The following is a 16,274-nucleotide window of genomic DNA, read 5'->3' on the forward strand; positions in this document are numbered from 1 at the left end:
TCCACCAATACATGAGTGGATTAATAAAATGTGGTATATGTATACCATGGAGTACTATTCAGCTTTAAGAAACAATGGTGATACAGCACCTCTTGTATTCTGCTGGATAGAGCTGGAACACATTCTACTAAGTGAAGTATTCCAAGAATGGAAAAATAAGCACCACATCTGCTCACCAGCAATACATTGATCAACACATAAGTGCACATATAAGAATAATATTTATTGGATGTCGGGCAGGGGGGAGGGGGGAGGAGGGGACAGGTATATGCTGTGATGCACACCTTCCGGGGGATGGACACTCTTGAAGCTCAGACTTGGGGGGGGCAAGGGCAACATACGTAACCGAAACATCTGTACCCCCATAATATGCTGAAATAAAAAAAAATTGTGACAAGAATTGGCAACATGTTCTCTTGCATAGTCTCAGTAGTATCCACTCTTGTTTGAAGATGGATATGATTTTTACAAAGAGATTAAATAATTTAGAACACTTTTTGGTGAAAAAAGCAGGTAATCACATTGTGATAACACAAATAGTGACAGCAAGTTATTTCTCTGACCCTCTGTTTCCTCTTCTGAAGGCAGTTTGAAAAGAAAAGGTAGAAAATACATTTAAATCAAGCATGCGGCTCTCTTAAGACATTACTCTGAGAACAATTATTTAGTTACACTCGCTTAAAAACCACTTCCATTATTTTATACATATAAAACATTTGCCACAGTGTCTGATATATAATAAGCATTCATCAAATGTTAGCTGCTATTATTAGCTATCACTAGTTATATTTCAAAAGGATGACTGTATCTAGCAAAGTTAAAACCTTAGTTAGCATTTATTCTTTTGATTTACAAGTTTTTTTTAATTGAAAATGCTGAGCATAATCGTTGAGATTAGAAAGAAATGTTGGCACTGACATAAATCTCTTAAATTGCTGTGCAGCTTTGTAAGAGATCTTTAACTTTAACATATATAGTATTTATTGAAATTTACCCTGATGCCTGTGGCAGGCTGGAAAAATTCAAAGAGAATGTGGACTTGAGCAACTTAGTGAAAACCAAGGAGTGCAGACGTGGTCTTCTTTCCTAAATTATTCCAAAATGCCTCAATTACAGCCTCATTTTTTCCCACTCTTCCTTGGAATGCATTATCTATATTCATGCTTAATAGTTACGTGTGTGTTTGTGTGTGTGTATATACACATAAAGTCACAGAAAAAGTGTAAACCATTATCTGGCATCTAGGAGCAGGGATACTTCAAATGTAGGTGTAGCACAATGGGAAGAGCATATATTTAGAATCAGACAGACTTGCAATATGAACCAGGATTCCACCATTTATTAGCAGTGTGACTCTCAGCAAGTTACTTCTCTGAACCTCAGTTTCTTTATCTGGGTATAAATGGGGATAACAATAGCTATCTTACAGAGTTTTTGAGAAAAGTCCATGAAAATATATGTAAAATGTCTAGCACATAGGCAATAAATAAATGATTGCTATTATTATTGCCAATTTTTCATTGTATTTTATAGCTGTGGACAAATCATATTTCCTACTTGTAAGAGTTCACAAACTCTAAAGATATAAAGGTATATCTTATTCAACTTAAAACTTAAAAAGAACAAAAATACTCAATATACTTAATCAAAACTTCACACATGAGATTTTCTCAATTTATTTTCAGAATTTATTTTTGAAAATAGAAATACTAAATTAACTGTGATTTCCCATTTAAAAGGTCAAAAGCAGAAACTAATCTTTCCACAATAGTATTGATTCTCTTATTATCAAATAAAGATGTAATTTTATACCGGCAGATTTCTAAGTGGAGATTTTGGGTTTTTTTTGGTAGAGTGCCATGGCGTCATCCTAGCTCACAGCAACCTCAAACTCCTGGGCTCAAGTGATCCTTCTGCCTCAGCCTCCCGAGTGGCTGAGACTACAGGCATGCGCCACCATGCCCAGCTAATTTTTTCTCTATATATTTTTAGTTGTCCAATTAATTTCTTTCTATTTTTAGTAGAGACAGGGTCTCACTCTTGCTCAGGCTGGTTTCGAACTCCTGAGCTCAAACAATCCGCCCGCCTCGGCCTCCCAGAGAGCTAGGATTACAGACGTGAGCCACCGTGCCCGGCCCTAAGTGGAGATTTTGTAAGTTAGAGGAGTTATTTCTGACAAGAATGGCTTCTAAAAATAAAAAAAAAGGTTTGCCCAGATAAGAAAAATGTTTATTCTAAATTACACAGTAAGAGGAAGAATAAGCAAAAATAAGTGAATTCCTTTTCCTGGAATCAGGCTCATCCGACCTTCCCTGCTACTTCTAAGAAAATAATTAAATGATTACAGTAGCACTTGAAAATCCAATGCCAATCAAGAGCACATAATTTTTGTTTATTTTTTACCATGAAAAGCCATGGTCTGAAGCAGTCGATCAGCCACCTCCTGTGGGAATACTCCAGGTTCCTGCAGACAGAGTGTTCCATCTTGTCTTGCTGAACAGAACTTCTCAAGGTGAGTAGTGAGGAAATTCAAGCAGATATCAAGTAAGGAATAGGGAGATGCCTCTTCCTTGGAGCCCCAGAAAAAAACATAAAGGAACAAAAAACCCAACAAGTTAGTTTCCAGAAAAGCAAACAAAACATTCATTTACTCATTCAACAAGTATTTATTTAGATGTATCATATGCCAGATAATGTGTTAGGCAGTGGGAGTATAACATGTGATCCATGTTCTCAGAAGCAAGAGAAGAGAAACATTGAAATAAACATTTACATACATTCTCTTAAGTACTATAATAGAGGACATATTGGGTACTACATAAACACACAAGCAGGGGGCTCTAATCAGTCAGGCATGGTCAGGGGAAGACCTTAGAGGTATAACAAATTAATCTTCCTAAATTACCACCCATGATCCTCCCCTGCTCAAATCTTCAATAAACTACCATGGGCCTAAAGACAAAAGACAAAATTCTTAGATTGTTAAACTAAATCCAAATTCTTCCAAAATCTAGCCCCAATTTACTTTTCAACTTGATCTCCTACTAAATTTCCATTCTAATCTGATGGTTCCATTTTTTTTTACATTTTTTTTGTTTGTTTGTTTTGAGACAGATTCTCTCTGTGTTACCCCAGCTACAGTGCAGTGGCATCATTGTAGCTCACAGCAACCTCAAACTCCTGGGCTCAAGTGATCCTCTTCCCTCAGCCTCCCAAGTAGCTGGGACTACAGGTGCATGTCACCACACCCAGCTAATTTTTCTATTTCTAGTAGAGGCAGGGTCTCACTCTTGCTCAGGCTGGTCTGGAACTCATGGTCTCCCAGAGTGCTAGGATCACAGGCGTGAGCCATCACGCCCAGTCTGATTGTTCAAATATAATAAATTTACTTGAGTAAAAGAATATGATACAGGTTTTACATCCTCAAAAAAGTTTAACCCAGTTTTCTAGTCTGAGGAATTGAAAAGCTAATCAAATTAGAACAATTAAGTGTATGGGCTTAAATTATTGAAATAAACACACTAAATGTCCCAAACAATGATATAATTAAAATATAATTATATTTAACCATCCATTAGATACTTTCTATATGGCTGTGCTGAGTGTTTTACAAGAACTAGCCATTATTTCATTTATTCCTCACCCCGATTTTATAAAGTAGTCAAGCATTATCTTCATTTTCTGTAAATGAAAATAGGCTCAGGAAAGTAACATCTTTCTCAGCATTCCATATGCAGTAAGTGACAAAGTGTGGCTTCAAACTAGAAACTGATAGGGAGCACAACTCTTAACCACATTACACTGCACATGTGACATTTTAATGGCTAAATAATTATATTTCAAAAGCCGGGTGAAGTGGCTCACACCTATAATCCCAGCACTTTGGGAGGCTGAGACAGGAGGATTACTTGAGCCCATGAGTTTGAGACCAGTGTGGGCAATACAGCAACACAGCAAGACCCCCATCTCTACAAAAAATTATCTAGGTGTGCTGCACATACCTGTAGTACTAGCTACTTGGGAGGCTGAGACAGGAGGATAAATAATTAGGTAACTGGAATTAGCGTAGCCCCCGCAGGTTAAGGGCTCAGTCCCATAAGACTGCCCCCACTTCAGACACCAGTCACCAGTCCCAGCTTTGCACCTATACTTCTGACCAATAGGCTATAAATTGGGGGTTCCAATGATCCTCATATTTGATTATATGCTAATATTGTTCACAGAACTCAGGAAGGCATTCACTTACTATTAACCTCTGGGGAGGGGAGAGGGATCTACTGCAGAACCCATACTGCCATCTGTGATTCCCCAAATCCCAGTAATTTAAACTAATACAGAAGTTTTGAGAGAGCAGTGTTTCCTATTCTATTTTTAAAAAACAGCAGCAGCACAGGAAGACTAATAAGGAAGGATAAAGCAGAAGCTAGAATTAGGTGTCTAAACAATTCATCTCTTGGAAATTCTTGTTCAAAGAGGTTTTTCCCGGTACCAATGAGGGACACCACAGACAGACTAAAAATAAACCTCCTACTGAAAAAGCAAAAGAGACACAGGGTCAAGTCTGACTTCATTTGGATCATGAGGTAATCCACATAATTCAAAGACTAAACGATTTCTAGGTAGAACAGGAAACTTCTTTTTAAATTAACTGAAATGGTTTCTACTCCATCTGGCCCAACTCAACTCTAATGTACAGCTTTTTTCCTATCATTCACTCCTCTTCTAAAAAATTTCTAACACTCTGTGTCATTTATAACCACAATTCTCATGTTGAGAACATGTACAAGGGGTCCCCAGTAGAGATGTGCCACAGAACAAAAGCTACAGGATGAATGTGGTACATCTTCTTAGAACATAAACATACTGGCCAGGTGCAGTGGCTCAAACCTGTAACCCCAGCACTTTGGGAGACTGAGGCAGGAAGATCACTTGAGGCCCAGAGTTCCAGACCACCCTGGGCAACATAGTCTCTACAAAAAAATTTTTAAGGCCAGGCGCAGTGGCTCACGCCTGTAATCCTAGCACTCTGGGAGGCTGAGGTGGGTGGATCCCTCAAGGTCAGGAGTTCAAGACCAGCCTGAGCAAGAGCAAGACCCTGTCTCTACTAAAAAAATAGAAAGAAATGATTTGGACAACTAAAAAAATATATATATAAAAAATTAGCCGGGCATGGTGGTGCATGCATGTAGTCCCAGCTACTCGGGAGGCTGAGGCAGAAGGATCGCTTGAGCCCAGGAGTTTGAGGTTGCTGTGAGCTAGGCTGACGCCATGGCACTCTAGCCCGGGCAACAGAGCAAGACTCTGTCTCAAAAATAAATAAATAAAAAATTATTTTAAAAATTAGCCAGACATGGTGGCATGCGTGTGTGTTTCTGGCTACTTGGAAGACTGAGGCAAGTGGATCACTTACTTGAGCCCAAGAGTTTGAGGTTGCAGTGAGCTATGATGATGCCATTGCACTCTAGCTCAGGTGACAGAGCAAGATTCTGTCTCTAAAGAAAAAAATAAGAACATAAACATACTTAGGCTGGGTACAGTGGCTCACGCCTATAATACTAGCACTCTGGGAGACCAAGGTGGGAGGATCACTTGAGCTCAGGAATTCGAGAATAGCCTAAGCCCTGAGCAAGAGAAGACCCCATCTCTACTAAAAATAGAAAAAATTAGCCAGGCGTGGTGGTGCACACCTATAGTCCCAGCTACTCAGGAGGCCAAGGCAGGAGGATCACTTGAGCCCAGGAGTTTGAGGCTGCTGTGAGTAAACTAGGCTGGGCAACAGAGCAAGACTGCCTCAAAAAAAAAAAAAAAAAAAAAAAGAATATAAACATACTGAGTTAAATTATGTAATCAATAAATAACTTAAAATATTTTTATAGTGAAACAAATACATTATACAGTAGCAGGCAAAGTCACATGAATTTTAAGATAAAACACAAGATTACCAAGAAATTCCTATCTGTAACACTGGTTTCAAGTAATTCTCTTCCCTATGCCCCAGCAAGTTTAGTTTCCTCAGCTGTTCAGAAGTAAAAGTTGGAAAAACAGAGACCTATAGAACAACGTGTAAACACTTTACCAAGGTAGTCAAAATGTTTTACTAACTGGCTCCAACTTTCTTCTCTAGCCTCATTTCTCACGGTTTCCTTCTCCTTGCAAACAAGGCTACCTGTCAGACACACTAAATTGAGTATTTCTTAAAGCAACCTAGTACCTACTGTTCCTTAAGCACTGTAACAGGCATTTTCACACCTAGGCCTTGGTTTAGTCTTTCTATGGCAAAAATCTCACACGTCCTTCAAAATTCAGTCAAAGCTCACTATCTCTGTGATGTCTTTCCTAACTTCTAAGGCAGAATTAATTTTGCTCTCAGCACTTGAAAAATTAAATTGTACCATTAACAACAGCTATTATGTACTGAATGACACTACTGTGTGATGCTGGGCACTAATCCTTGCACTTCATACATATTTTCAATCTTCAAAACAACTTTGTTTTAAAGAAAGTACATAAACTGAGGCTCAAAAAAATTAATTTATATATCAAAGATAAAACAATCAACAGATGGCAGAGCAAGAATAAAAATCACACACAGCTATCTTACGAAGCACTTACTATGTATCGGGTACTGGTGTAGAGCTCTTTAGATAAATGAGCTCTTTCAATTTCTACGTCCGGAGCCAAGTACAATTATAATATGCATTTTAAAAACTAGGAAACTAAGGTTTAGGTTAAATATTTTCCCCATATTCATCTGGCCAGCATATTGCTAAACTGGGACTCCAACTCAAGAACGACACCAAAGCCTATATTTTTAAGCTCTGAACTTCTATAATAACAACAACATAATTATTGAGCAGTTATGTGCTAATATATGCTATGTACTACATGCTATGTGCTATTAACTATGCTAAGTACTTTACATATATAATTTCATTTACTTCTCATAAGAATTCTATAAATTAAATTCCATCAGTATCCCCATTCTACAGATAAGGACATTGAGGTTTTGACAGGTTAAGTAATTTGCTCAAATTACACAGCTAATAACTGATAGAGTCTGAACTAGACCCCAGGCAATCTGACTCTAGAGCTAAGTCTGCGCTTTTACCACTACATACACTGCCCTTCATATCAGATTCCAAAGTAGTTTTCTTCTACAATTCCATGTTACACCATAGTTATTTATGACTGTATCTATTTCTGCCATTCAACCATGAACTCTTTGAGTTTAAGAAAATTAACCCTTCCTTTATTCTTAGAACTTAGCACAGTCACTGATATTTATAATACCTATTATAAGAAGAAAAAAAAAAGAGTGAGTTCCAATTCAGAGAATAGTAAAGGGGCCTGCCCAGTGTCAAAAAACTGTAAGCATAGGGTCAAGATACAAACTCAGATCTGTTCATTATGAAGTCTATACTTTTTCCACTACACCATACCATCTCTCAAACGGAACAATTATTAGTCTGGAATTAATACATGTAAATGCCAAAATAGAATTTGGGGACCAACTAGTTACAATGGCTCAGACATGAGGTGATTATGCTATGGATTAGAGGCAATGAAAATGGAAAAAAAAAATCAAAAGTGAAAAATATTTTGCAGAAAGAATTGACAAAATGTAGTAAGTGACCAAACAGGAAATAGGAGCTGGTTTTTTCTGAATCTCCAGTACCTAGCACAATGCCTGGCACTCCAGTAGACAGGCAAGTAAGTGTTCCTGGAAAGACTGACAGACATTCATACGGCACAGTTTTGACATACATTATCTCACTTTGCCCTTACAACAGTCTTGTACAGTTGCCACAACAGGCACCATTTTGTATATGAGGAAACTGAAACTCAGAAAGAATAATGTATACAACGTCATCTATTTAGAATATGGCAGAATTGGGCCTTGAACCACAGTCTTTAATTCCAAATATCATGCCCCTTGTCTTACCCATAAGGCTCCCTCAGGTGAAGGAGGGAACTGGTAGAGGGAGGGGAAGTTGAGACGAAAAAGTAGCAGTTAACCTGCGAAAAATTAAGTGTCTGTGTGTGTAGAAACAGGCCGCAATAAAGCACATGGGATAAAATGTTAACATCTGAGAAATCTAGGTGAATGGTACATGAAAATTCTTTGCATTATTTTTATAACTTTCAGTAAGTCTGAAATGATCATAATAAAAAGTTAGAAAATAAAAATTAAAAATAGTGATTAATAGTTCCATGATCTCACTGAAAAACTGATAAGAAGACTGGGCAAGGCATTACTTCTTCAGAGGACTCTGTTATGGTCACGGAGCGTTTGTCTGCTTAGGCAAGTACAGAAATGGAACTGATGCTTTAGTGAAAGAACGGAACTGAATATACAGATTTTAGTATCGCCGTATCACCCCCAAGTGGTGACAGCTGAGTCCTAAGAATAGATAAACTCAGCGATCAGAAGAGATAACTAAGCCCTGTAATTAACCACCTCAAGTACAGCAGGCAGAGTTACAGTCCCTGAGCAATGGCTGAAAAGCTATTCTATAGCAAAAAGGAAAAACAACAATTTCAGTCCAACGGAACAGTGGCCCATCTTTACTTAATTTTGTTGGCTAACATGGTGTTTTTTGGAACATGATTTAATTCTGATAATTGTGAATTATTCAACTAGTCTGCCCAGACTGGTTCTCTTAGATACACTGCTAGTCAGAATGTAAACTGGCACAACTTTTCTGGACACTGGGCAAGTCCTTTTACCACTCTTCTAATCATTCTTTTTTTTTTTTTCCCCTTATAACAGGCAAATACCAGGGACTATGCTGGGTTCTAGGGATACAGGACGGGTTAATAATTTTGAAAAGTATACCTGTGAACTCTCTATTCTATTTCACAATGGTTCAAGAAACGAAAATAAAGATTTTGAGTTATTTCAAAATGATTGCGGTTGTGGGATTTTGTTCCATGAATTGTGACACTGCTCTGAGACTAGACCACACAGGTCACAATCTAAATAGTTAAATATTTACATAAGCAATTAAAGAAATTTTACTATTAAACCTAAGGATATACATGTATCTTCTCTTCTCCTGCCACCTTTTGATATTAGAGAACAGAACCTTGAAGGAACAACAAAAAAACAGAAGAAAAGAATAACTGTACTGAAAGGGGAGGGGGGTCAGAAGAGGTCTTGACATGATACCACCTACAGCAGACAAAGGAGGCTCACAAATGTTGAAGAAAAAAAAGAAAAATTAGTAATAACAAGGGGAATCTTCAACATTACAACATGCATTTAGCACTGCAGTTTATAAAGCCTTTTCAAAACAATCATTACAATTCTGTGAGGTAAAGAGAACAGAGATTATTTCTGTTGAGGAAACTGAGGTTCAGAGAAGGAAAGTTACTAGTGGCAGCCATGCCTCCCTTACTTGATACTTGCTGTTACCTCCTTAGAATGTCCTTCACCATCTGTTCTGTCTATCCAAGTCCTACTCATCTTGCAAGAGCCAGTTCATATGCCCATTACTACATGAAGCTATCTCTCATAAACCAAAACACAGGCAGATGTAATCATACTACACATACATTATAGTTCTATAACAGTCATCCACTGTGTAATTTATTTGTTTAGATGGCTGTCTCCCCCATCTAGACTATGAGTTCAAGAAAAGTTAGTAGGCCCCATGCAGTGGCTCACACCTGTAATCCTAGCACTCTGGGAGGCCGAAGCGGGAGGATCATTTGAGCTTAGGAGTTCGAGACCAGCCTGAGCAAGAGCGAGACCCCATCTCTACTAAAAATAGAAAGAAATTAGCTGGACAACTAAAAATATATAGAAAAAATTAGCCGGGCATGGTGGCGCATGCCTGTAGTCCCAGCTACTCGGATCGCTTGAGCCCAGGAGTTTGAGGTTGCTGTGAGCTAGGCTGATGCCACGGCACTCTAGCCCAGGCAACAGAGTGAGACTCTGTCTAAAAAAAAAAGGAAAGTTAGTAGTTCTCAAATGTTTTTGGTCTGTGGTCCACTCAGGAGGGAAAAAGACCTCAGAGCCTACCCATCCCTACTGGTTCTCACGTTCCACTGGAAAACAGTAATAACAATAAAGTATCACTTTGCAAGGAAATTTTATATACACCTGCTTTGACAATAAGAAAAGGGATGTTTCCTATTTGAATAACAATACATCAAGGTCTAAATTTGTAAATTTTTAAGTTAAAAGTACTATTAATGCAACTATACATTACCACATACCAGAGCTAACCAAATAAACCACAACAAATGAAATCAATAATAAAGTTAATGATAACCCTCATAATACCCTGAAATAAAAAAAAAGTTAATGATAATTCATAATTAAGAAACAAACCAGCAACAAAAACTACCATCAACTCAAGACAATATTACTGATGCACTGATTACAAAGCTCCCTTCCAAGAAATTACAGGAATTCCAACAAACTACATTGGTATATACACAGAAGGAGCTTTGTGACACTTCCAAGCATCGGATAGACTTTTTTTTTTCCCCTGAAAGACAAGGTCTCACTCCGTTGCCTGGGCTAGAGTACAGTGGTACAATCACAGCTCACTGCAACCTCAAACTCCTGGACTCAAGCAATCCTCCTGCCTCAGCTTTCAGAGTAGCTGGGACTACAGGTGTGCACCACCATGCCCGATTAATTTTTAAGTTCTTTTTTTAGAGACAGGGTCTCACTATGTTACCCAGGCTGGTATTGAACTCCTGGCCTCAAGCAATCCTCCCACCTTGGTCACCCAAAGTGCTAGGATTATAGGTGTGAGCTGTAGCACCTGGCCTGGGCACTAGAGTTCTAGAGTTCTCAGTAAACTCTAGTAATCTGCTAACTTTAATTTTATGATTACTGAATTGTAGCAATTGTTAGTAATTCACCTAATAGTTCTGTAGTATGGATCCCTTAATAGTATATAAACATTAAAAGTCTGGGAAGTGCATCATTTACCAGCCCCTAGGAGTTAAGGAAAGGATTTTCAGGACAGTTCATTATCCATCAGGAGGAGCTCTGTGTCCCACACATTGAAAACCACCAGGTTAAGAGTTAAGAACCATGCTTTAGCCAGGTGTGGTGGTGTATGCCTGTAACATCAGCTACTTGGGAGGCTGAGGCAGGAAAATTGCTTGAGCCCAGGAGATTGAGATCAGCCTGGGCAACATATCGAGACAAAAAAAATGCCTTATATATTTCTCTTTCCCCTTACTCCTCTTTCCCCCTACAGAATAAATGCTCAGTGTCTATTAAGAAATAAATATGAATAAATGAACTGCCTTTAAGCAGATCCCCTGCTTTTGAACCTGAGCTTCTTATAAAAACGTGGCACATCTGGGAGCATGGGGCAATGAAGACAGGACAAAAAAGGAATCTTACATTATTAGCTCTTCCTAAATATTCTCATGGTTTTCTTCTTCTTTTTTTTTTTTTTTTGAGACAGAGTCTCACTCTCTTGCCCGGGCTAGAGTTCTGGGGCGTCAGCTTAGCTCACAGCAACCTCAAACTCCTGGGCTCAAGCAATGCTTCTGCCTCAGCCTCCCAAGTAGCTGGGACTATAGGCACCATGCCCGGCTAATTTTTTCTATATATTTTTAGTTGTCCAGCTAATTTTCTTTCTATTTTCAGTAGAGACGGGGTCTCGCTCTTGCTCAGGCTGCTCTTGAACTCCTGAGCTCAAACGATCCTCCCACCTCGGCCTCCCAGAGTGCTGGGATTACAGGCATGAGCCACTGCCCCCGGCCTCTCATGGTTTTCTTCTACTCTCCACCCTCCTTTTTTTTTTTTTTTTTTTGCCTTCTTATATTCTCCCCTTCCTTGAAGTATTTACTCATCTACACAGCATTCAACTATAGAGACATTCTCAGTCAGTTCCCCATGACTTAGTTATCTATTGTTGGTTGGTTGGTTTTGTATATTTAAAAGTTTCATTTTGTTACTATATTGACAGAGCCATAGTGAAGAAGTATTTCAACATTCTGAGCAGTGGCTCATCCATTTCTACCAAGTGGGGACATGGGGGACACTGGGAATCGACTACATATGGTATTGCTGTTGGTATGATGGAAAATGAAAGAGATCCCTGTAGATCAGGCATTTTAAATTTTTTAATCTTTTTTATTTGTATAAATTTAATGGGTACAAGTGTAGTTTTGTTACATGAATATATTACGTATTGGTGAAGTCTGGGCTTTTAGAGTAAACATCACCTGAATTAACGTAGGTCATATCCATTAAGTAATTAGGCATCTTTCATACTTGGGAACTGAGGCCCCATAATACACATCTAATAAATTATTTGTTGAATGAATTAGTAAATCACTGGATGGATGACTAGTCTCAAAACTTATTTTTCGGGCCCAGAGTGGGTATCCTACTGTATTTTCTTATATTTCAATTGGATCTTTCTTAGCATCAAACAATGCCTTTAAAATGTCATCTACTCAGAACTCAATCAATTCCATCTGCAGTTCTCTAAATGCCTTAGTGACATCAATTAGGTAAGGCTGAAATGCTAATTTGAGTGTGATGTCACGATTCTCAAAGTCAGTGAATCTTTTCATTGTATTCTCCAATCAATAGGTCTATAATAGCTGCGTATTCTTCAAATGACTTGCATATATCATCCTGCTCATCAATGATCTTTGCTAACTAGGGAAAATGTTCATCCGAAACTTCTTCTAGAAAAAGTATTTGAAAAAAAAGAAAAAAAAGAAAAAAAGAAAAAGAAGTATTTGATCATGCCACTGCACTCTAGCCCTGGCAAAAGAGGAAGACCCTATCTCAAAAAAAAAAAAAAAAAAGCAGGTTGTACCAAGGGTACAGATACATTGAACTATTTGGCATGAACTGTGGGAGTAGCTATCTTTTTGCTTTAAAAACCACCAACTGCTCTTCATAGACTCCTAGACGGCAAATTAAAAACTAATGCAAGCTTCTTGCATATATCACTTCAAGGTCTGGCCAGTATGACAAGCGGGCTATGTGCTAAAGAGCAAGGAGATAAAGTTCTACCTAAAAAAGATCAAGGCCTGGAAAGGTAAGTAAATCTCGGTCTCTTCCTTCTTAGGTCATGCAATAAAGCTATTCTAAGACAAAACAAAAATTCAAGTCAGTGATTATTAAGCAGATAAGCAGATCATAAGAATCACTAACTCAAAGAGAAACTTTAACATTCTTTTCCTCTTAACTACAAGTGTGAGGTTTGAAATATAATATGGTAAACAGAGAAGCAGGGTTAATAATGGAAAGAGCACTGGGCTTGCAGTCAGTCCTGGCTCTGCTACTTTCTAGCTGTGTGACCTCAGGAAAATCGATTAACTTCTCAGTTTTCTTATCTAAAAAATTGAAACTAAACCTCTATCTTGATTACTTCACAAAATGGTAGTGAAGAATAAATGGGACGTGTGTGAAAATGCCTTTAGCATATTAAAGTACTCTGCAAATATTAACATAATTGAAATGAATGGTTCCTGGTATGAAAAGTTGGGTCATACATTCATGGAAGTAAGAGCTCAAGTTTACACAAAATTTAAACCTATAAAAGCAGTTTGCCCAGATCCCATAGTACTATAGCTAATAGAATGTATCTACTTTACTATAGTATGGACCATTCACTTGCTAGAATCTTACTTTAAGAGACAGAAGGAATTATAGAGGATTTAATATAATCTATTATTTCAGAGATTTAAAAATGGAGGCATAGAGAGGTGAAATGATTTGCCAAAGGTTACAGAGCTTATGAAAGTAAAATTATTGATATTACATAATCAAGAAAACTCAAACTTTTTTTTTTTTTTTTTTGAGACATAGTCTCACTGTGTTGCCCAGGCTAGAGTGCCGTGGCATCATCCTAGTTCACAGCAACCTCAAATTCCTGGGCTCAAGCAATCCTTCTGCCTCAGCCTCCCGGGTAGCTGGGACTACAGGCACGCACCATCATGCCCGGCTAATTTTTTCTATGTATTTTTAGTTGTCCAATTAATTTCTTTCTAATTTTAGTAGAGACGGGGTCTCGCTCTAGCTCAGGCTGGTTTTGAACTCCTGAGCTCAAACAATCTGCCCGTCTCGGCCTCCCAGAGAGCTAGGATTACAGGTGTGAGCCACCGCGCCCGGCCAAACTCAAACTTTTTTAAAAATGCCTTTAGAAAAGGAGAATATGACATTGAACAGGCATCAAGACACTGGAGAGCTAAGAAAAATATTTATACAAAGGGGAACTGGAAATAGGAAAAAACAAAAAAGATCATTCTATAAAGCTAATAAAAATTTTAAAAATTATTAACTACCCCTCTAGATTTACCAGTAACTGATTCTTTGCTATCTGAGTTTAAATACTCCACTATTATAAACCTCCACAAATTATAAACAAGCAACTTGTACGTGTTTATACAAAGGGATATTGCTTTGCAATTAATCTCCAAATTACTTGACTTTTCTTCCCAACTCTTCCTGATAAATCCTTCTGGACATAACACTTATCCTAGGTCAAAAGTACCACTTAGGCTAGTACGAGAAACTATCTGATGTAACATGTCCCCTCAGAGGACCTGTACCAAGTGTTCAACTGTTTTTCCTCTATCACAACTCACATCTCACTTAACATCACCTTATACAATTCTACAAAATACACACATTCATTGAACAAGTATTTACATACTTATTACGAGTCAAGCACTAATGCCATGATGTTGAAAAAACACAGTACTGCCCTCAAAGAGTCCAAAATCTGGAGAGACAGCCAGCTTTGTTAACAAACACCACCACCACCACAAAATAACTGCAGTAACCACGGCACATACAATGTACAGGAGAGGCACATGGAAAGGAATAATGCAAGGCTGCCTGGAGGTAACTGAAGGCTTCACAAAGGAGGTAGGGCATAAGGGGACACTTGAAGGTTTAACAGTCAAGAAGAATAGGACGGCATTCTAGGCAAAAGGCACAGTGTTTGCAAAACTTGGAGGCACAAAAAAACGGCATAATATATGCTTTGTATTACTAAGCATAAAATGCAAAGACTCTCATAAAAAGAGAAATAAGCCTGAAGCAGTAGAAAAGATTAGATCATAAGGGTCCTACTACACTATGCAAAACACTTTCATTCAACAACTATTTGCTGTGCTAGACATCACCAAGTACACAGGATACAGATCTCTGTAGATCCACTACTGTCCGTGTATGTATGGTTGCTGCCTGAGTTGTGCAGTACAATCTGTGGTTGCAGCAACCCTATAGGGCCGCTGTAAACTAATATCTTGATATTTTCAATGCATAATAGATGTTGTTAGGATTAACGGAGTGCAGTATCATTTTAAAATATTACTGAATTCCTAAAAGCTTTTTGCTTTATCCCCCCACAATTAATGTATTCTGAAAGTATATTCCTGTCATATCTCCCAAGGTTTTCAGTGTTAAAAAGTTAGGTCAAGCATGGTGGCTCACCCCTGTAATCCTAGCATTTTGGGAGGTCAAGGTGGGAGGATCGCTTGAGGCCAGGAGTTTAAGACCAGCCTGGGTAACAGTGAGACATTGTCTCTACAAAAAATTTTTTAAAAATTAGCCAGGCATGGTGGTGCATACCTGTAGTCCCAGCCACTCAGGAGGTTGAAGCAGGAGAATGGCTTGAGCCCAGGAGTTAGAGGTTGCAGTGAACTATGATGACCCCCTTGTACTCTAACCTGGGCAACAGAGTGAGACTCTGTCTCAAAATAAAAATAAAGGTATCTTCATGGGGTCCAATGTCTCACACAATAGAGAAGAACTAAATATTCTGAATAGGAAAAGTGACATGCCTCCATTCTTCTTTTCCTCTTTCTACCCTTGCCTAGTTACTGTATGAGAATTTCTTTTTCTTTCCTTTATGAGCCTGTATAGTCTTAATCACGATTATTAAGTGTGAGAACAGTACTTGTAGCATACAGTTTGTCAAAGAAATATTTAAATGATGAAGACATAGATATTCCCCTTCAAAGTGCTTTATAAAAATGATTTGGCAGTATGGATCAAGAACCATAAAATTGGCCGGGCACAGTGGCTCACGCCCGTAATCCTAGTACTCTGGGAGGCCGAGGCGGGAGGATCGTTTGAGCTCAGGAGTTCGAGACCAGTCTGAGCAAGAGTGAGACCCCCATCTCTACTAAAAATAGAAAGAAATTGGCTGGACAACTAAAAATATATAGAAAAAATTAGCTGGGCATGGTGACGCATGCCTGTAGTCCCAGCTACTCGGGAGGCTGAGGCAGAAGGATCTCTTGAGCCCAGGAGTTTGAGGTTGCTGTGA

At 38.4% G+C, this 16,274-nt stretch overlaps 1 protein-coding gene across 1 annotated transcript in view; it reads right to left on the reverse strand.

The window, feature by feature from the left end:
• ZYG11B (zyg-11 family member B, cell cycle regulator) overlaps positions 1–16,274 on the reverse strand; it is a 75,440-nt gene that overhangs the window by 51,594 nt on the left and 7,572 nt on the right. The window contains exon 2 of the mRNA XM_012639497.1: positions 2,404–2,569. Within this exon, the coding sequence (XP_012494951.1) occupies positions 2,404–2,569 (166 nt within the window). The remainder of the gene's footprint in view (positions 1–2,403; positions 2,570–16,274) is intronic.

The sequence above is a fragment of the Propithecus coquereli genome, unplaced genomic scaffold, assembly GCF_000956105.1.
Source record: "Propithecus coquereli isolate 6110/MARCELLA unplaced genomic scaffold, Pcoq_1.0 Scaffold14, whole genome shotgun sequence".
In the NCBI taxonomy this organism is placed as follows: Eukaryota; Metazoa; Chordata; class Mammalia; order Primates; family Indriidae; genus Propithecus; species Propithecus coquereli.